At 34.9% G+C, this 22,132-nt stretch overlaps 1 protein-coding gene across 2 annotated transcripts in view; it reads left to right on the forward strand.

Moving 5' to 3' along the window:
* The window catches only part of Pik3c2g (phosphatidylinositol-4-phosphate 3-kinase catalytic subunit type 2 gamma), a 330,538-nt gene that overhangs the window by 127,734 nt on the left and 180,672 nt on the right, over window positions 1-22,132 (forward strand). For both annotated transcript variants that reach the window (XM_076852711.1, XM_076852712.1), the window contains 2 exons: window positions 4,716-4,809; window positions 15,410-15,504. In XM_076852711.1, the coding sequence (XP_076708826.1) occupies window positions 4,716-4,809; window positions 15,410-15,504 (189 nt within the window). The remainder of the gene's footprint in view (window positions 1-4,715; window positions 4,810-15,409; window positions 15,505-22,132) is intronic.

Raw genomic sequence — 22,132 nt, forward strand, 5'->3', positions numbered from 1 at the left:
TTTATGACATTTGAAATGAGCTATTTTCTGATTGATTATAAACAAGTTTATTAGAAATGTAAATTAAAGACTTAATTGATATCAGCCCTATGAATCTTCTAACAGTACTTCTTTTCTTCCCCAGACGCAAAGTGTAATAGTCACTCCTACAATAGTTAGTAGTTCCAGTGGTAAGAGAATTGTTAAAGAGTGTCTCCTAGTTGTGACTGGCAGCAGTGTATTTTTCAAGGAAATCAAGTCATTGAGAAGCATGATAACCTGGCTTGAGGAAATTCAAATCAGGTTTCAGGTCTTCTGTTACATATGACATTTCAGTCTGTAAATATCACACCAAAGTCAGAGAACTAATATGAGTAACCCTCACCTCCATGAGGAGCAAGCTACTGAGCGTGAAATGCCAACAACTGTATCCCAAAAGAATGCTTAAGTAATTTCCCACAACATCACAGGGAAGAAATGCCAGGATTTGTGGAACATATTTGTCCATTGATCTATACCTGAATTCAGGGGCTTTAAAAAGGCAGTTAAACATAAATTCTCCAGAGACCTATTATGTTGGAAGAATATTCTAAATCAACTAAAAAATAGGAAGCTTGTTCTTTCACACAATGGTATTCATTCCTAAAAGGGCATATGATTTGAAAACTTTTTCCTTTTTTTTTTTTTGGTGGGGGGTACTGGGGATTAAACTCAGGGCCTCACACATGCTAGGCAAGGACTCTACTACTTAGCTATATTCCCAGCCCTGGAACCATTTTTTAGGTCGGTAACGAAATTGCAATTACTCACATATTTTATTAATTAGTTGGATAAGCCTGGCTTTTAAAAAGTAATAAATACTTTTTTAATAGACTTGAAAAACTTTTTAAGCAAGCTTACAAAATGAAATGAAAGTCATCTCTGAAACTTTCATTCAGATAGCTGGTATTTGTTAATCTTTTCCATCTTTTATTAAACATATGGGGAAATGTACACGTTTTTATTTCAAAAACAGTACAATACTGCATAAATATTTCACAGTATTTTATATCATTAAATATTCTAATACTATGTTTAATGACATCATATAATCCACCACATGGCCATAGCATATTTAATTACTTACTTTTAGATATTTTATTTTTGGATATTATTTTCAGTAACTTTTTGCATACACAAATCTTCATGCACATCTCTTATTATATCCTTAAGACATATTCCCTAAAGTTAAATTTCCAGATCAAGCCAGAACCACATTGTGAGTTTTGTTTGTTTTGCTTTAATACATGCAACCATATATTGCCAGCAATCTACAAATAATTTCCTGTCCCAGGAACTTCACCAGCACTTCAAGCATCTCTCTTAATATGTTCAATTCTTCTTAAAATGGTCAAATGCAAGTTATGTTTGGGTATGCTCTAATGTCAAGTTAGGCCTTGTTTACATCTCAGGGTGTCATGCAGTTAGTTTCAATTTCTGTCCTAATTTCTTTCTGAACTTCAACAGTGAGGAATAAATGAGACATTCCTTTCCATTATAGTGTAAAATCAGCCTTCCCAGCACTTGCATATATTAGTACAAATTTATCATTTTCCTCCTGGACTATACTATACAGGTGTTACCAGTTTTTTTTTTTTTGTTGTTGTTGTTGCTTGTTTGTTCTCCTATTTCTAAAAATTTTGAAAAAAAATAGACTTATTTCTATTACCTTCAGATTTATTTTTCTTTTATACTTTTGCTTAAAAAGAAATTCCAGAATTGATATGAGTGGTATTGGCGGAATTAAGCCTATTGCTATCAATGTCATTTACCTTAGAGAAAGGCAAGAAATACAACTGACTCCATTGTATAATTTTCATCATTATTATCACCATGACTGCTGTATTTTTTTAAATTGCCCACCTCATATATACCATGGTGCTATATCCCATAAATAAGAAAATAAGATGCAACACACTTAATCTTCAGTTGATTTATTTACTAGTTGAGGAATGAGGACACATATATAAAATAATAATACCTTATGTATATACTAGCATATCCTAAGTGTCCAAGAGAAAACAACCACTCAATATTCTTAGAGTTTGAACAAGTGATTATTAAGGAAAGTTGCCTTCAGTGGGATTTGATCCACATCTTGAAGAAGGACCAGAATTTTAAGACAAGAGGTGACATTACTGAGAATGCACATGACTTTTTCAGAGCAAAAATAATAGCAAATGAGACAGACTGGTTCATCCAATATTATGGTAGGAGAAATACCTGGAATATTTAGCCAGCCTTTAATTCTAGGTTAGCAGTATGAGTATAAGAAAGGTTCACTGAAAATAGAAAAACATTTAATGTTTTATAAGAAATGAATTTACAAACAAATTGGGAAATTCTTTAGATATCACCATGAAAAATGTAAGTATGAGGTAATTATGTTTTAGACCAAATATGTGCAGAAGAAATTAAAAGTAAGCACAGATACTCAAACCATTAAGAGAGAAGAGTCAACTGAACTTAGCAACTGAGTTAAGTATAAAAATAAGAAACTACCGGAAATTCCACAAACTTCTATTAAACTGTGCTTCAATAAGGGACTCATAAATGAAGGAACATGCCACCAACCATGGGCTTCTTATAGAACTCCTTAGGAAACAGGTGATTACCTCTACAGGAGGCTGAAAAGTGGCCAAAACAACCACAGGTAAATTGATGCTGGAGCTTTGACTGGAGGGATGAAAAGATTTTCATCCAAAGAAAAGTGGGGAAATCTAATAAAGACGGCAAAAGAGAAACCAAATATCACCTTTAAAATTTTATCACTATATGATTGGAGAAAGACATTAAGAAGGAAACCTGGTAGTAGAAATGTCTTATGGAAAGATAATGAGTTCAGTTTAGTCTTCAAACAAATACAAAGAGGACACCCACAAATTTGGAGGCATTGGGGACACATCCAAGAACAAAGCAGACAAAAAATTTCTGCTTCCACTCTAGTGTACATTCCAGTGAATACATAATTAGAAGTATAGTGCTCACCAAAGCTGCTGTTGTGATGTTTCTTTTATATTTTCCTTTACTTTTTTTGTCACCTGTATCAATAAGATAAAATAGGCACACAAGAAAACAAGAGTGAGTAGAATCTGACTTAACAAGTCATCACTTCGGCAACAAAATATACCAAATAACTTATTCCCTCTGAGGCTTCAAACTGTCCTCAAACTGACCTTGATGTCCACAAGCTTCAAGCAAATGGTTTAGTAATTGATAGCAATAAATTAGAGTCAATTGCATTTAGTTGGGAGAATTTAAAGTCTTAATGTGCTAAAATAGGCTGACCTTCTTCTAGCTTTGCATTTTTATTGCACCCTTCTGCTCTCGGTGCATGCATGAGGTTATGCTGAGACCTTCTGACCTTAGCAGTACTTCATGAGATGTGTCTGGACTACAGTTCTCACCAGGGCTCATTGCTAGAATGTTCAAAGGGAGAAAATTAGTATTGGAAAAGTATTTTCAGGTCAGAAATAAGAGTTTTGAGTGACTAACCTTAGAAGTGAAATTTTTGTTGCAATTAAAATGCTCAGTTTAAATGAAGAAAAAATGCATACTCTATTTAGCATTACATTTCAAACTGCTCTCAAGGACTGTTGAGGGGTACTGAGTAATACCATTTTTTTACTCAACTCTATAGATGCATAGTATTCATTTCATCCTTCAGTAACCTAATATCCTAAAAAGTACAGCTTATTGGAGTCTTTAAAGTTTTCTAACTTCAAAACTACTGGGAGCTAATCTTCAGAGTCTTCACCTGACTGGTTGAAAAACCTTCAGTTAATTCCCTACAAAAGCAGTTTGGGGCTTTGTTTATTTGTTTATTCATTTCTTTGCTTTTAAATGAGTACTAAGAGCAGTTTCTTGACGTTTTAAATTATGCCTATTTTTTTCTGAAAACATGTTCATGTGAAATTAATTGTTCTTACCAAAGCCCTGGCTATATCTAATCATGTCAAGGCCATAGGTCAAGATCATCTCAAAGCAGCGTGGTACCAAAGTTATCTCCATGCACTTAGCTGTCGGTAGAAAATGGCATCTAATTTCTGCTGGAGCAAGATGGCAACAATCTGAAGAGCCCATTTTAAAATAAAATTGTCTTTGGAATATGGTTTCAAATGTTAGATGCCTCACAAATTTGGTTTAATAAATAAGTGACTAATCTTACTATTGTCATATACAGTCTAAAAAGGAATAGGGCGCAGTTAACTTCAAGAACTTCACAGTCTAGTAAGCTTTATCCTTATTATATTATGCTTGTTCATGTATTATAAAGTACTTTAGATTTCTGGTTTTCATTAAGAGCTGGCTAAAGTCAGTTTTAAAATATTAGATCTTATTTTTAAGCGCATATAAACTATCAGATCTCCAACTGGTAATACTTTAAACATTTCCATCCATTTCAGAAAAGATTTCAGATATCCAATAATCCACATTTTATAGATAAGAGAGTTGGCAAGGATCTTACTTAAATTCACCTTTCTAAGTCTAGTCAAAAAGGCTTTCAATTGTAGTCTACATGAGAGTCTAGAATATGGAAAATAACACTTACTGCTAGTGATTATTTTAATTTATGATGGGTTTATTATTTTACTTCATACACTGGAGGTAGAATACGTTCTCTGTTTTTACTGACGTGTGTCATCTGTTTTTTCCTAGCCATTACCATCTTTATAAACACGTGTACTATGTCTTAGTTTTCCAGATCAAGAAATTCGTAAAGTGGCAGTTCAACAATTAAACACCCTCTTGAATGATGAGCTACTGGAATATCTCCCACAGCTGGTTCAGGTAAGAACCACAAAATTGCTATAGGAATGCCAGGATAATAACTAATGATTCTCTAAAAAGTTCCCAATGACTGCACCAATTTGCAGTCCCACCAGCAATGTATGAGCGTACCTTTTCCCCTATATTCTCGCCAACATTTATTGTTGTTTGTCTTCATAATAGCTGCCATTCTGACTGGAGTGAGATGATATCTTAGAGGAGTTTTGATTTGCATTTCTCTAATTGCTAGAGATGCTGAACATTTTTTCATATATTTGTTGATTGTTTGTATATCCTCTTCTGAGAAGTGTCTGTTCAGGTCCTTGGCACATTTGTTGATTAGGTTATTTATTTATTTATTTATTTATTTATTTATTGGTGCTTAGCTTTTTGAGTTCTTTATATATCCTAGAGATTAGTGCTCTATCTGATGTGTGAGGGGTAAAAATTTGCTTCCAGGATGTAGATTCTCTGTTCACCTCACAGATTGTTTCTTTTGCTGAGAAGAAACTTTTTAGTTTGATCCTATACCATTTATTGATTCTTGGTTTTAATTCTTGCGCTATAGGAGTCTTATTAAGGAATTTGGGGCCTAATCCCACATGAAGATTAGGGCCTACTTTTTCTTCTATTAGATGCAGAGTCTCTAAGCGGTATGGAGTTTCCTTGGAAAGCTGGGAAAGGAACCACAATTTGACCTAGCTATCCCTCTCCTTGGTCTACACCCAAAGGACTTAAAAATAGCGTACTACAGGGACACAGCCACATCAATGTTTATAGCAGCACAATTCACAATAGCTCAACTGTGGAGCTAACCTAGATGTCCTTCAGTGAGTGAATGGATTAAAAAAACTGTGGCATATATACACAATAGAATTTTACTTAGCAATAAAAGAGAATAAAATCATGGTATTTGCAAGTAAATGGATGACTTTGGAGAAGATAATGCTAAGTGAAGTTAGCCAATCAAAAAAAAATGCCAAATGCTTTCTCTGATATAAGGAAGTTGACTCATAGTGGGGTAGGGAGGGGGAGCATGGGAGGAATAGATGAATTCTAGATAGGGAAGAGGGGTGGGAGGGAAAGGGAGAGGACAGAGGATTACCAAGAATGGTGGAATGTGATAAACATCATTATCCAAAGTACATGTATGAAGACTTGAATTGGGTGTCAACATACTTTATATACAAACTGAGATATGAAAACTTGTGGTAAATATGTGTAATAAGAATTGTAATGCATTCCACTATCATTTATTTAAAAAAAATTTAAAAAGTTTCCAATGAATCAACAATAAAGAACTTAAAAGTGATATTGTAATTTAGTCAAAGAACTGAGTTATAGCTCATATGACAATGTGGACATTATTTAGTCAAAATTCATACTGCAACAAAAAAGGCATGTATAAAAGCCAAAATGGAATTTTTAAAAAAGTGATTTCATTTATTAATTAAAGCAGAGAAAAATATATTTATGATGAAATCTTTTCATAACTGTATGTGTAAAACATTAAATAAATGTTAGGTAAAAAACTATTTTTCTCATAATTTATGAGCTTCTTGAGGGTTTTCAAGATGGCAGAATACAGAAGGTTGCTTTCCAGGATGCTTCATGGTATGAAACCAAGGAAGAAGGCAGAAAGTTTCTCAGCAAGTGAGGTACTAGACACCTTTCTACCCTGTAAGCCTAGAGGGTAGAAACTCTGCTGCCTCACATAGCAAGGGAACAAACAACAAGCAAGGGAACAAACTGCCCAAAACAAACCAATGTACTTCAATAACAGAATCCATGAACACCACAGTGGAAGAAATGTCAGTGAAGGAGTTTATAATGTACATAGTTAAACTGATCTGCAAAGTAAAGGAAGGTATAAGGTATGAAATCAGAGACAATATGGGAAGTAAAAGATCACTTCAATAAAGAGAGATTTGGGTGAAAAAAAACACAAGCAGAAATCCTCAAATTTTTGGCATATCTACACAATGGAATTTTACTCAGCAATAAAAGAGAATAAAATCATGGCATTTGCAGGTAAATGGATGGAGTTTGAGAAGACAATGCTAATTGAAGTTAGCCAATCTCAAAATACCAAATGCCAAATGTTTTCTCTGATATAAGCAGGCTGATTCATAGTGGAGTAGGGAGGGGGATCATGGGAGAAATAGATGAATTCTAGATATGGCAGAGGGGTGGGAGGGAAAGGGAGAGGCATGATGTTAGAAATGATGGTGGAATGTGATGGACATTATTATCCAAAGTACATGCATGAAGACACAAATTGGTGAGAATATACTTTGTATGCAACCAGAGATATGAAAAATTATGCTCTATATGTGTAATATGAATTACAATGCATTCCACTGTAATATATAAGTAAAAAAAATTTTTAAATCCTCAAAATGAAGGAATCAATAAACCAAATTAAAAATTCAATCGAAAGCATCACCAACAGACTAGATCACTAAGACAAGAGTTTCAGGCAATGAAAATATATAATCTTGAAAACAAAGTTGACCATGGAGAAAAGATGTAAAGTGACCATGAACAGAACTTCCAAGAAATATAGGATAACCTGAAAGACCAAATTGAAGATTTATTGGGATAGATTAAGGTTCAGAGATACAAACAAAAGGATGGCACAATCTTTTTGATGCAATAATATCAGAAAATTTCCCAAACCTAAAGAATGAAATGGAAAAGCAAATATAGAAGGCTTACAATACTCCAAATATACAAAATTACAACAGATCCACACCAAGGCACATCATTATGAAAATGCCTAACATACAGAAAAAAAGATACAATTTTAAAGGCTGCTAGAGAATAATGACAGCTAACATTTAGAGGAAAATCAATCCAGATCTCAGTTGTTTTCTCAACACAGGCTCAGAGCTGGGAGGTATTGGAATGATATATACTAAGATCTGAAAAAGAATGGATGTGAGCCAAGAATGCTGTACCCAGCAAAATTAAGCTTCAGAATTGATGATGAAATAAAAACTTTCCTGGATTAAAAAAAGTGAAAAGTATTCACTAGAAATCCTGCACTACAAAACATACTAAGATATTTTATGAAGAAGAAAGGAAAAATAAAGGTGAAAACTACCAATGCAAAAAAACTACACTAAAAGAACAGTGAATCAATGGAGAAACTAATTCAAATTAAAAAACAGAAATAAATCAAAATGACACGGAATAAAAATCATATCTCAATGATAACATTGAATATAAATGGCGTATACTCATTAATCAAAACATATAGACTGAATATTGGATTAGAAAACAAGACTCAAAAATATGCTGTTGCCAAGAGACTTATTGACAAAGACTTCTGCAGACTGAAAGTTAAAGAATAGGAAAAAAATATGTCATTCACATGGATCTTGTAAACAAGCAGGGGTTTTTTCCTTGTATAGGTAAAATGGATTTTAAGCCAATATTAATCAGGAGGGACAAAAAAGACCATTCATATTGCTGAAGGGAATCATATAACAAGACATAGAATTGTAAATATTTATGTTCCCAAAATTGGACCACCTAGGTGCATCAAACAAACCCTTCTCAATTTCAAGAATCAAACACAATATCACTGGGTGACTTTAACACACCTCTCTCACTTCTGGATTGATCCAAATGAAACCTAAATAAAGAAGCTATAGAACTAAAAACTACAATTAATACTTTAGACTTAACAGACATATATAGAATATTGCATTCATCAATGTCTGAATACACTTTCTTCTCAGCAGCACATAGATCCTTCTTTAAAATAGAATATAACTTAGGCCACAAAGCAACTCTTAGCAAATACAAAAAAAATATATAAATAATACCTTTCATCCTACCAGATAATAATGGAATGAAATCAGAAACCCACAATAAAATAAAAAATAAAAACTACTATCATGACTGGAGACTAAATAATATGCTATTAAATGATGAATTGATAGCAGAAGTAATCAAGGATTAAATAACAAAATACTTAGAGGTAAATTAGAATAACAATACAACATATCAAAATATCTAAGACACTATGAAGGCAGTGAAAACAGGAAAGTTAATTGTACTGAGCTCATGTATTAAAAGAATAGAAAGTCAATGAATAAATAACCTAACATTATATCTCAAAGCCCTAGAAAAAGGAGAACAAATCAACACCAAAGGCAGTAGAAGACAGGAAACAATTAAAATCAGAGATGAAATTGAAACAAAAGAAACAATCCAACATATCAACAAAATAAAAAGTTGATTCTTTGAAAGAATCAATAAAATTGATAAACTCTAAGCCAAACTAACAAAGAAAGAGAAAAAACTCAAATTATTAAATTTGTGATGAAAAAGGAAATATCACGATGGACACTACTGAAATACAGATGATAACCAGAACCTATATTGACAATTTGTACTCTAATAAAATAGAAATTGTGAAGACATCAACACATTTCTGGAGACATATGACCTACCCAGATTTAATCAGGAGGGCATAGGAAATTTAAACAGATGAATTTCAAGCAACGAAATTGAAGATATCATCAAAAGCCTATCAAGAAAGAAAAGCCCAGAACCAGATGGACTCTCAGCTGAGTTCTATCAGACCTTCAAAGAAGAATACACACCAATCCTCCTAAAATTATTCCATGAAATAGAAAAGGAGGGAACCCTTCCAAACTCATTCTATGAAGCTATTATCACCCTGATACCAAAATCAGACAAAGAAACATCAAGAAAAGAAAATTTCAAACCAATATCCCTGCTGAACATAGACGCAAAAATTATTAATAAAATACTGGCAAATCACATACAAAAACATATTACAAAGATAGTGCACCACAATCAAGTGAGGTTCATCCAAAGGATGCAAGGTTGTTTCAACATATGGAAATCAATAAACATAATTCATCACATCAATAAAATAAGAATCACATGATCATCTCAAGAGATGTAGAGAAAGCATTTGGTAAAATACAGCCTCCATTCATATTCAAGACACTAGAAAAACTAGGGATAGTAGGAACATACTTCAATATTGCAAAAGCTAAATATGCTAAATCCAAGGTTAACATATTCAAAATGGAGAAAAAAATTAAAATATTACCTCTAAAAACTGGAACAAGAGAGTGATGCCCTCTTTCACCACTTCTATTTAACATAGTCCTGGAAACTATAGCCAGAGCAATTAGACAAAAGAAAGAAATTAAAGGGACATTTGCAGGAAAAGAACTCAAATTATCACTATTTGCCAATGATATCATTCTATATTTAGAAGATCTGAAAAACTTCACCAGAAAACTCCTGGAACTCATAAGCAAATTCATCAGAGTAGCAGTATGTAAAACTAATACCCGTAAATCAATTGCATTCCCATGCATCAGTGATGAATCAACTGGAAGACAAATTAGGAAAACTATCCTATTTATAATAACCTCAAAGAAAATATATGGGAATCAATATAACAAAAAGGCGAAAGACCTCTACAATGAAAACTGCAGAACACTAAAGAAAGAAATTGAAGAAAACCTTAGAAGATGGAAAGATCTCCCATGTACTTGGATAGGAAGATTTAATATTGTCAAAATGGCCTTACTACCAAAAGCACTATACAAATTTAATGCAATTCCCATTAAGGTTCTGGCAACATTCTTCATAGAAATAGAAAAAGCAGTCATGAAATTCATTTGGAAAAATAAGAGGCCCAGAATAGCCAAAGCAATCCTGAGCAAAAAGAGCGATGTTGGGTGCATCGTAATACCAGATCTTAAATTACACAATAGAACTATAGTAACAAAAACAGCATGATATAGGCACCAAAACAGACATGAAGACCAGTGTTACAGAATAGAAGACAAATTCAGTTATTTCATACTAGACAAAGGCACCATAAACATACATTGAAGAAAAGATAGCCTCTTAACAAATGGTGCTGGGAAATAAAATGAAATTAGACTCCTATCTCTCACCCTGCACCAAACTCAAGTCTAAGTGGATCAAGGACCTTGGCATTAGACTAAAGACCCTGCACTTACTAGAAGCAAACATAGGCCCAAACCTCAGTCATGTCAGCTTAGGTACTGAATTCTTCAATAAGACTCCTAAAGTACAAGAAGTAAAACCAAGAATCAGTAAGTAGTATCATATCACACTAAAAGTTTCTTCTCAGCAAAGGAAACAATCAAGAACATGAAAAGAGAGCCTTCAGAAAGGGAGAAAATCTTTGCCACATGCACCTCAGAGAGAGCATTAATCTCCAAGGTATATAAACAACTCTATAAAGCTAAAAAACAACAAATAACCCAACCAATAAATGGCAAAGGAATTGAACACATACCACAGAAGAAGAAATGGTCAACAAATATATGAAAAAAATGTTCAGTATCACTAGTAATTAGAGAAATGCAAATTAAAGCTATACTGAGATTTCATCTCACTTCAGTCAGAATGGCAGTTATCAAGAATCCAAGTAACAATAAATGTTGGTGAGGGTGTGGAGGAAAAGGTACATACGTTGCTGGTGGGACTGCAGATTGGTACAACTATTCTGAGAAGCAGTATGGAGATTCCTCAGAAAACTTGAAATGGAACCATCATTTAAAATAGTTATCTCACTTTTCAGCATATACCAAGAGGACTTAAAATCGGCATACTATAGTAACTCAGTCACATCAATATTTATAACAGTTCAATTCACAAAAGTTAAACTATGGAACCAATCTAGGGACCCTTCAATATATAAATGGATAAAGAAAATGTGGTATGTATACACAATGGAATATTACTCAGCCATAAAGAAGAATGAAATTATGGCATTTGCTGGTAAATGGATGGAAGTAGAGGCAATCATGCTAAGTGAAATAAGTTGAATCCCCAAAACCAAAGGCCAAATATTCTCTCTGATATGTAGATGATGACTTAATGGAATCCCAAAACACCAAAGGCCAAATGTTCTCTCTGATATGTGGACGCTGACTTACAATAGGCTGGGAATGTGGGGAGAAGTGTAGTTTCACTGGAAAAATGGCAGGAAGGAAGGAGGGATGGGAATGGGAAAGACAGTGCAATGAATCAGACACAAATTTCCTATGTTCCTATATGAATGACCAGTGTAACTCCACATCATGAACAACTACAAAAATGGTAAATTGTACTCCATCTTATGTATGAAATGTCAAAATATACTCTAGTGTCATTTATAACTAAAAAGAACAAATTTTTAAAAACTATTGATGAGGAAAAAATAATTTATGAGCTTCTTGCCTTTCCCATAGAGAACTGTAAGATTGATTATAAATCTTATAGAAGTAATTTCTAATACCCAAATTCTGTTGCCACCTAGCACATTTTAGTCACATCAAATATTGTAATATCAAATTCATTTTAGAAAAGAATATAAATTATGAGGAGATATGAGAAGAGTCTGACATATCTGAATATGATGAAAGATTAACAATTAAATTAAACATTTTACAATTGAGCATGTAAATGACTGAAAATCCAAACTATACAAGATAAATCTTTTTCTAAGATAACTGAAAAGGTCTTTCTGCTTTGTTTACCAGGGATCGAACCCAGAGTCACTTAAACATTGAGCCACAAACTGAATTCTTTTTTATATTTTATTTAGAGACAGGGTCTCTCTGAGTTGCTAGGGCCTCCCTAAGTTGCTGAGGCTGGCTTTGAACACACATTCTCGTGCTTCAGCCTCCTGAACTACTGGGATTACAGGCATGCACCATCACACCCATCTGTTTGTGTGTTTTTTAAATGCAGATATTGTCCTATCTGGAGAGTTAGAAGTTATTTTAAATGCCAGGTGCCTCCGTTTTTGACCACTGATTTTAAAAAAACTCTAAGAAAATGGAAAGGCACCTATAAATAAACTCTAGTGCCATATTACTTTGCACATGTACGTGAACTTGTCCTGAGTCCTCCTAAAGAGAGAGATCTGGTTTAGATATAGCTAAACCATGTAGTTACACCTACCCATCTTCATAGTAGTGACTTCCCTCAACTTGCCAGTATAGTATTGATAAAAGAAAAAAATAGTTTGAACTTGTTGATCACTATTCATCTCATGGCTTATGGGTTGGGGCTACATATGATTTCTAATTCAACTGAAAATAGTGAGTTCTTACTGAAGTACCTGTAGAGTAAACTCATTTGATGGCCCCATCATAACCAGTACAGTTGACACCAGAAGTTCTCTGAGAGCCACCTTCCTGCAAATCAAGTTTATAAGAAAACTGGTACACAGAATCCAACATAGCAAACACACAGAGGGTAAAATTAAATAAAGCTGCAACTGTGTCCTAATTAAAAGTAAAGTTTACAACATGTTCTTGTTAAGGCGAGAATGCAATAAATCACCAGCTGGTGGTCCAGATCCACCAGCTGGTGGGTCAATGGGTAAGCTGCAAGTCTATAACCTTCAACCCCATCCCAGGGGTTTTAGTCCACCTTTTATAGTCAAAAACCATATTAAAGTATAAGTGGCTGTTGCTAGGATTCAAAACCATAAACAAATATCATGAGATCTAAAATCATAAGCAGAAATGTGAGTGGGCCAAAAAGTCCCTAGTGGAGTACAAGTTAAAGAATTGTTACTAAAGTCTAGGCAATCAACCTCTGAGAGGGTACATTGTCCAAGAAAAACAGGAGCTAAGGACAGAACACTTTTACACTAAGAATTGCCATTTTGTGTTGCCAAACATGCTCTGCTAAGCAACTGTTGATGGACACAGACGTGGGGCTTTCCATGGGAGAAGGATTTCTTACATGACATGGAGTCTCAGGGCAAAATGGAGTCTGTTTCGTCATTGCCCATATAGGCTGGCCCATAACATTCTGAGATGGGAAGAAATATAGGAGACTAGAAAATAAATAAAAACTGGGAAGAATTTCTTAATATTCACTGTAAAGTTTACCATATTACTTTCATGTTTCACCCTGATCTTAAAACTTTTCAACACATTAAGGTCTATCCCTGTTGACTATTTTCTGGAATCATGTTATTTTGTTACGGATTTCTATGCTAAAATGATGAAGACTACATTCAAACAGGGAGAAAGAACTCTAAGACCACAGTGAAAACAGAAAGGTTCATAACTAGGCATCAAGTAAGCCTCCTGAGCTACTAGAATTACAGGCATGCACCACCACACCCAGCTGTTTGTGTGTTTTTGAATGCAGATATTGTCCTATCTGGAGAGTTAGATGTCAGATGTCAATATTAACTATAGGATGTAACTATGCAGGTAACTTCCAAACACAGAGTTCAAAATAATGTGTTGTGCACCTGAAATGGGTGATACAGGATTTAAGGGAAATTGCATCAGTAGATAGTAAAGCAAGGAGTTTGTAAGCAAGGGAGGCAATCCAAGAGCTATAAATAGTTACTGTGTTTAAGAAGAAGTAATGGGAAGAAATTATAAGGAAATCATAGAAGTAAATTCTGAGACATATCTCCTGCTCATATGCCCATATTATATGTTTATAGCTAGAGCATAAACAAAATCCATGACCTAATCAACAGGTAAGAAAGAAAAACCTATGACTGCAGTTTAAGGCTAGTTAATGTTAATGTCTTTCTGCATTCAGACAGTGTTAGGAGGCTATGCAAATTTGTTGAAATCATCTTCAGCACTCTTACACCTCAGAAATTTATAACTTTTCCATCCTTGAGGGTATTTAGCATCTGAGGTGTTTCTTCAGGTGTGTATGTGAATGAATATAGTACCCACTTTTTTCTGCTCTCTGTACTGTGGTATAAAACTTGGCTCAAACTCTGTATGTGTGTGTGTGTGTGTGTGTGTGTGTGTGTGTAATGTGTATATGTGTGTGAGAGAGAGAAGTGGGGAGGGAGACTTATGTGTCTTATTGAACAACTAAAGATAGAAGACTTGCCTCTCAAACAGTAATGAGCACTTTTATGAAGAGAACTTGGTTTTCATTTTCACATACTGATTGCTGGGACAATGGTGGGGATTCAGGTATAGTAGAGTTCCTACAGAAGGCAGGTACAGGTCTGAATTAGGTTCCTGAGGACATCTGGGGCTGCCATGGTTATCCATGTCTTTTATCAGATTGAATATACACATTAGAGAGCTGTTCACATGGAGACAAAAGAAAGGATTCGGGAATGTGTTATGGTAGTAACAATCAGCTTTGAAACTTGAAGCAAAACTTCAAGGTCTACAGGTTAATACTGAAATGTCAGTGATTTCTGTTGAGGCTTTGAGTGTTCAGTAATTTTATTTACAAATGTGTATAAATATCTATTTCTTAATAATACCATTTTTTTGTATTCCAGAGATACTGTTCATGATATTATTTTTTGTGCCAGGATTGCAGCCTCAGGGCATGATTGAACTCCACCAAGCACTTGCTCTTATTTATTATCCTATGATCCTAAAGCATAAATAAGGAAACAAGGCTATGTAAACCCAAGTTGTGCTGTTATTAGTCATATACCAACTAAAAAGCATTCAGCATTCTATATATAAATATATTATCAACACTTCATTGGAATGTTGTTTTTTGTTTTATTAAATGTTGTTTTCTCTAGTTTTGTCAAAGCTCCTTAGTCCCTCTGTGTTCTGCTATAAAGTGGTTTTATTTCTTACTGCAGGCTGTCAAGTTTGAATGGAACCTTGAAAGTCCTTTGGTGGAACTCCTACTGCACCGCTCCTTGCAAAGCATCCAGGTGGCTCATCGTCTTTACTGGTAAGATTAATTAAAACAGGTTAGGGTGCCTTTTTAATTGTCAATTTTTCCGTGGAACAGTCATAAAAGATTTTTTTTTCTTTGTCATTGATATAAACCTCAACTTAAAATTCAGGCAAGTTCAAAGTTATTTTTATTTATGAGTATAATTTAAATATCATCATTTTCAGAATGGACAATTGCTACTGTTAAACAACAAGTTAAACTCACACAGAACTTTAATCTGGATGACCCCTTCCCTATAGTTTTAAATCACTAGTGTTTGTGGTCGTATCTACTCATTGAGGACTGCAATTAACGCTAGGTGTAAGACTGTGAATGCCTTGGAAGAACTTATGTTTTGAAAGTACTTTCTGTGCAGTTTCATTTATAAACAATAGAATCTCATGGAAAATACACACTCTTTCTGCTGAAAATTCCTAGAACAGTCAGTTTTTCTCAAGCATAAATTTAGAATTCTATTAGTGAGGAAACAAGAATTATTTAAGAGATATCAGAATTTCTCCCATTATCACCTACTCTTGATCTTATGGAACATGAAGCTATTTGCATGCAATGTTTGTCTACTTTTGTTTTTATTACCTACCTTATAGGTTCAGTTTCAAAATATTAATATTACAAGTGTCAAAGACCTAGGGATGAAAATGGATCTTTCTTTTGTCCTCTTGACAGCTGTAATTTACTTGCTTCAGTTGCTACTTAAGAATGTTAATTAATAGGAAAACAGCAAGTCCTCATCAGTTTGGAGTATCATGTTTTTCTGCTTCAAAAGATATTACTCATATTGAGCTCACTCTTACCAGGAAAGTGACTCAAGTATTTCATAGCAGAGGAGACGCACCAGAACTTTCAGGCGCCCACATTTGACCTGTTATCATTTTCATTTTAAATGCTTACTTTAAGAAGCAGAGCATTTCCTCTAGTATGTAACTATTGTAAGGCATTGGATTTATTAACTAGCACTGGCCCTTCACTGAATAGACTCTCATCAAAGCTCTGGAGTCTTAGCCTCTTCAGTTCCTCAGTTAGCTGCTGAGGGGAGTTAAGTGGATACACTCCGTGGTGTCACACAGCATGCAATAAGGACTCCATCAGACTCCATCTTTACTTCCTTAAAACTCAACTTTTCCCCCCATGTGTTATTAAAATGAAAACATGACCAGGTGATAATCTCAAGTTTAATATTCAAACCAAAATACAGCATCAGCGTATATAAAGTATAAAAAGATAATTTCTTTAAAAAGACATATTAAAATTAGAATGCAATATTAAGGATTTATCCAATTGACGTATGGTTGATATCATACTTGTGCAGCCTTAGCTCTACTTCCATCTGCTAAAGTGGTGTGGAAAGTAGAGTCATTGAAAGGCAGCCCTGAGTGCAAAGTTGTAGATCAATGTCATACTTGTAAGTAAATACAATTATGTCATTGTTTCCAAGGGTTGAGAGGATAGCCTTTCTCGTCCTTATGAAAAAGATCATTTCTCCTCTCACAGATTCAAGGAGTAAGATAGAAGGAATAGAAAAGAAATTACAAACGAATTTCTTATTTTGGAGGACTGAGTTTATAAGAACAAAGAAAAAGGAAAAGGAAAGGAAGAGATGTAAAGTTTCTACATCTCTTTAAAAAAACAAAAATCAAGAATTATGGAACGTGGACAAAGCATGAAATAATATTATTTATATTTAAAACATTATAGAGTTAAAATCGCAGATGTCAAGGGTCATGTGTGGAAAGTGTCTTGTGCAGAATGTCTGAGCTAAAACTTCAGAAGATGATAATTAGGATCCTTTTAAAAGAGCAATGGCCTGTGTTATAAAAGAAGGGCGGGGGTAAGCAAATGCAGATACCCATCAACCATCACTTTAGTAAGTTTTTTTTTTCACTTGAATTAATTACTTACTGATTCTTCAGAGTAAATATATTAGTTCAACACTCTCAATATCTTGCTCTGCTCACCTAGGGTTTGAAGTCTTCTCTGTTCCCCAGTAACACAAGCAATTATTTACCAAGCCTTATAACCTATGCTTCCTGAACAGTCTCCCCACTCCACTATTCCACCTGCCACTGTCACTGACCAGATGGTTGGTTCACCAAATTTGAAATACACGTGCACAAATAGTCTTAACTTAAAAACCATCTAGACACTTGGTATAACTGTGGGTAGCTTTTCTGAGATGGGAAATTGGTTTGGGTTTACTGCCAGTCTTCTCCACTGGAAGGGTTAATATAAAATGAGCAGCTCCTGTTTTCTAAGAAAAGAGAGTTAACAAAAAGCTTCAGATTTGGAAAGTCTAAAAGCTTTACCTCTTTGCCGGCACCCTGAAAGGTGGCCATACGTGGCAATTGTAGCATTTGGGGCTTATGCCTATAGGCTCCTATCCCTATTACAATCAATTATTTAAGGTTTTAAGTTTAAATTCAGTTCTGCTTTCCATTTAAGATAGAACACAATTTAACTGATGATGAGGTCTTGGGGTTGAATGGTGGCCCCCAAACAAGTATGTTCACATCCTAACCTGAGGAAACTGTTCATTGTGACAGTATGGAAAAGGGTCCTTGACGATGGAATTAAGATAAAGATTTTGAGACAAGTTCTCCCTGAATTATCACAATGGGCCCTACCATCCAATGACAAGTGACCTCAGGAGAGGTAGAAGAGATGATTCACACAGCAGAAAATATCATGAGAAAAATAGAGGCAGGGATTGTAGAGAAACAACCCCCAACCCTAGGAAAACCTGGAGCCTCGAAAGTTGGAAGCTGCTCCCCTAGAGCTTTGGAAGGGGCGCGTCCTGGTCAATGCTTTTATATCTAATTTCTAGCCTCCAGAGATGGGAGGATAAATTTTTGGTAAGCTACCATTTTTTTTTTTTTTTTGGTAATTTGTGCAACCACAGGAAAGACAAATTGACTAGGATGTCATATCATCCAGGAAACTTTGATCCTCCTCCTAGCCACCATCTGAAATTGTTTGGCTCCCGTTTCGTATCCCACCGTGTACTGTACATGATTCTGCCCAACATCGTCTCACACTGCCTCCACATCTCCACTGGTCTGTGCATTTCCCTTTCTCGTCCCTGTAATGGCTAATGACACAAATGTGCCATGCTCATCTACATATGAATCCCACCACAGTGTTTGGAACTCAATAGACATTTTTTAAAAATGTTTTAAAACACAGAAAGTCATAGGACCATCTTTCAGGGCAGCAATATTTTCACATTATGGCAATCCCATGGAATCTGAAATTACCAGATTGCCTGAGGCTCTGTGAAACCCACTGCTGGTACCACAGCCTCACTGCTTTTGCCTGGCTGCTGCATCCACCCCCAGCTTCTGTACTGACTGTTAACCAACTGTCGCCCCTTCTCTGCAGAACTATCCTCTGCTTAAGTAGCCACCTGGCTTGGACAGTTGGAAATCTCCATGGGGCAGTTGACATTCCAGAGATGCCCATAGATGGAATTAAGGCTAGATTTGACCTGAGACCTCCTCTTTGTTGATTTCTTCCCTTCTCTACAATGCTTCCCTCCCTGTCTCACAGGTTTTTTCCTAAAAAGTACTTTTTGGTAAATTATATGCACTGAGATTTCTATCTTTTATGCTGTTCTGGGAAACCTGACCTAAGATAAATACTTCTTAATGCAGATGACAATTTTAAATCCAATCACCTCTTGGTATCTGCTGGGGATTTGTTCCAGGAACCAGCAGATACCAAAATCTGTGGATGTTCAAGGACCTTATATAAAATGGTATATTATGTGCATATAACCTGTATATATCCTCTCATATACTTTAATCATCTCTAGATTACCTATAATACTTAATATAATGTAAATGCTATGTAAATAGCTGTCATACTGTATTGCTTATAGAAATTGTGACAAGGAAAAAAGTCCTTGCATGTTCAGTTCAGACAGAATTTTTTGTTAATATTTTCAATCATCAGTTGAATCTGAGGATGAAGTAGAACCTGGGGGTAACAGAGGGCAGAATGTTTTTAATAATCGGAGTATGCTATAAGACATGTCCTCAGTAGAACAGCAATATCTCAGTTTTCACACTCTGTTTAGTAATGAGATTGACTAAGTTCCATGAGAAAACCAATTTTAATCAAAGAGTTGTTTTGTAGCATAGCTATTCTTTTTGACAGGTGTTATTTAAAGTGCATGATGTAAAACTCTGAGTGTCCCCTTCAAAATGTGGGAACAACATGGAGCTCCTATTTGAAGCTCTATTGGTGCAGGGGTTTATTTTTTGTTGTTGTTTTATGTACTGCTATATCATAAGCACGTAGGATGGCACTTGGTACTTTATAGACATTCCATAAATTACTATTGAATGAAAGAATTTGCTTATGTTGCCGGGGGGCCCAGATGTATACATGCAGACTTTTGACAGAAGGGGGCAGAAGAGAGCTGCTTGAGCCCTAGATGATGATCAGGAAGTGCCAGAGTAATTTCAGGAGACCAGCCCCATGAGAAGTAAGCAATGGATACTACCAGAAAGGCAAAACTGGAGAGGAAAGATAATTTGAGCAGAAGTCAGGGACTGACCGAAGTCAGGAACTAGGACCCCAGAACAAGCTGATGCTGTAGTGTCTGCTACACCAGTGGGAGAACCAGAAAGTGAATTAAGTCAGCGGTTCTTCTTGTAAGGAAAGGACCCACCAGCTTTGATATGTTACCCAAGATGATGCCAAATCTGTCCATTCATTTTTTAAACAGTCTTCCCCAAACTCTTTTTATCTAGAATTTGGGGACAGTTTCTCAAACCAGGGACTACTTTAAATAAAGCAAAATAATGTGGAAATTTTGCATGGTGTGATTTGAAGTCACACATCTCCCTCTCTCCTCCTCCCCAAAATATGTCTCCCCTGATGCATGAAAATCTCATTTATGAGTCACTACTTGAGGTTAATAATGGTTGCCTCCCAGCGATTCTCTTCTAATATGAAAATAGATATACCCAGAACATAATTTTATGATAAATTAATCATTTGTTCATTTGTGTGCTGAACATTAAGATACTAGATACTGTTGAACTATTAAGGATAAAACAAAGAGTGGCCCTTGCCTTAAGAAGCTCACAATCTAACACCTCAGCATCCAGGCAGCAGGATAGAGCCCACTGGTTATGTGGCAGGGACAGAGTAGGAGAAAAGTCACACCAAATTCTGTCCATCTCACAGTTTTTCCTATGACCTTTTCCAAATACAAGCAGAGACAAGACCAGATATCAAGTAAATCAAAAAACCTAACTGTGTGCTCCCATTCTGTCAGTTTTAAATACTAATAAAGGCATACAAATGAATACACAGAGGAGGTAAATGCTCTCCTCTGCTTTGATGTCTAAAATACTCTGTGAAGAGTAAAGAGATGTGCTGGAGGGAGCTATTGCAGTGTAGTGGAGCACACATAATACAGAATCAATAGGAGGTTTTAAAGCCTCAATCCCTTACTTTCAAGAATCATTATATTGCTACTAATTCACCTTTTTACCTTTACAATGTAATAAATAATAAAATATTGCTTCATTCTTTTGTAAGAGAAATATATGTCTTGCTTTCATTTATTATTGATCTGCTGTAATCATCTTTCACCCTGTTGTTCTCTGAAAACTATACACCAGACAGAATCCAACAATAAGCAGCTCACTTAAGCCCATAATACTTCTTCTCTATGCCCACCAATCTGCAGGAAAAAGTAAGAAAGTTTTCTTTTTTCACACAGTAATCTGTGAAATCCATTAGTGCAGTTTCTGAGTTATGAAATAATACAGGAATAGATGTTTCATGTCTTTTATTTCTATTTTCTCTGATAGGGGTTTTATGTAGTTCCTTTAATAAAAGTTTTTAAACATTATATAATTTTCAATTAATTTCATATGTTATTAAAATATTATTAGAGCTATTAAATATATATGAAAATAAAATCATATAGAGTTCTACCACAAATCTATGCAAAAGCCATTAACAGAGCTCCATTTTTAATGTATCTCCTGTTTCAATTACTTTTTCCTTTAAATCTTTCTATTTTGTTAAAAAAATGAAAACTAATAAAAATGAGTATTTGGTACATACACACTGGCTGAGTTGGGCCTTTGGGAACTGACCTTTCCTAACCCACTTTCCATCAGTTCCTGCTTATATAGTAATCTGATTTCCCTATGATAATGGTAGCTCTACTTTGTCATAGTTTATACCGAGGATTTGGGTGAAACCCTTGAAAAGCAGCATTGTAGTACTTAGTTATTTAATGTTTCTCAAGCTAGTTTTTCTCTAGCCAATAAAAAATATGGCCCAAAAAAGCCATTCAGTTTAGAAATCACCCTTATCTTCTAATAATATTTTAAATTGTTTCAAAATTAATAGATTACCAGGTACTAATAAAAGTTATAGGATTGGGGGATCAACTGAGACTCTAAGGACCATCTCCAATCCTAGAAAGGAAGTTCAACTAGTGAAGTGATTTACCCAATGATAATCATCTAACTGGTTAAATAATTGACATTTAAATCTCTTTTCATGACATCTCATGCCCAATTCAGGTCTCTTGCCAACTCAACATCTACTTCCCAACAAGTGCAACTTGAAGTACTCATTAAATGTTTGAACTTTTTTC

Source organism: Callospermophilus lateralis, chromosome 4 (assembly GCF_048772815.1).
Source record: "Callospermophilus lateralis isolate mCalLat2 chromosome 4, mCalLat2.hap1, whole genome shotgun sequence".
Lineage (NCBI taxonomy): Eukaryota > Metazoa > Chordata > Mammalia > Rodentia > Sciuridae > Callospermophilus > Callospermophilus lateralis.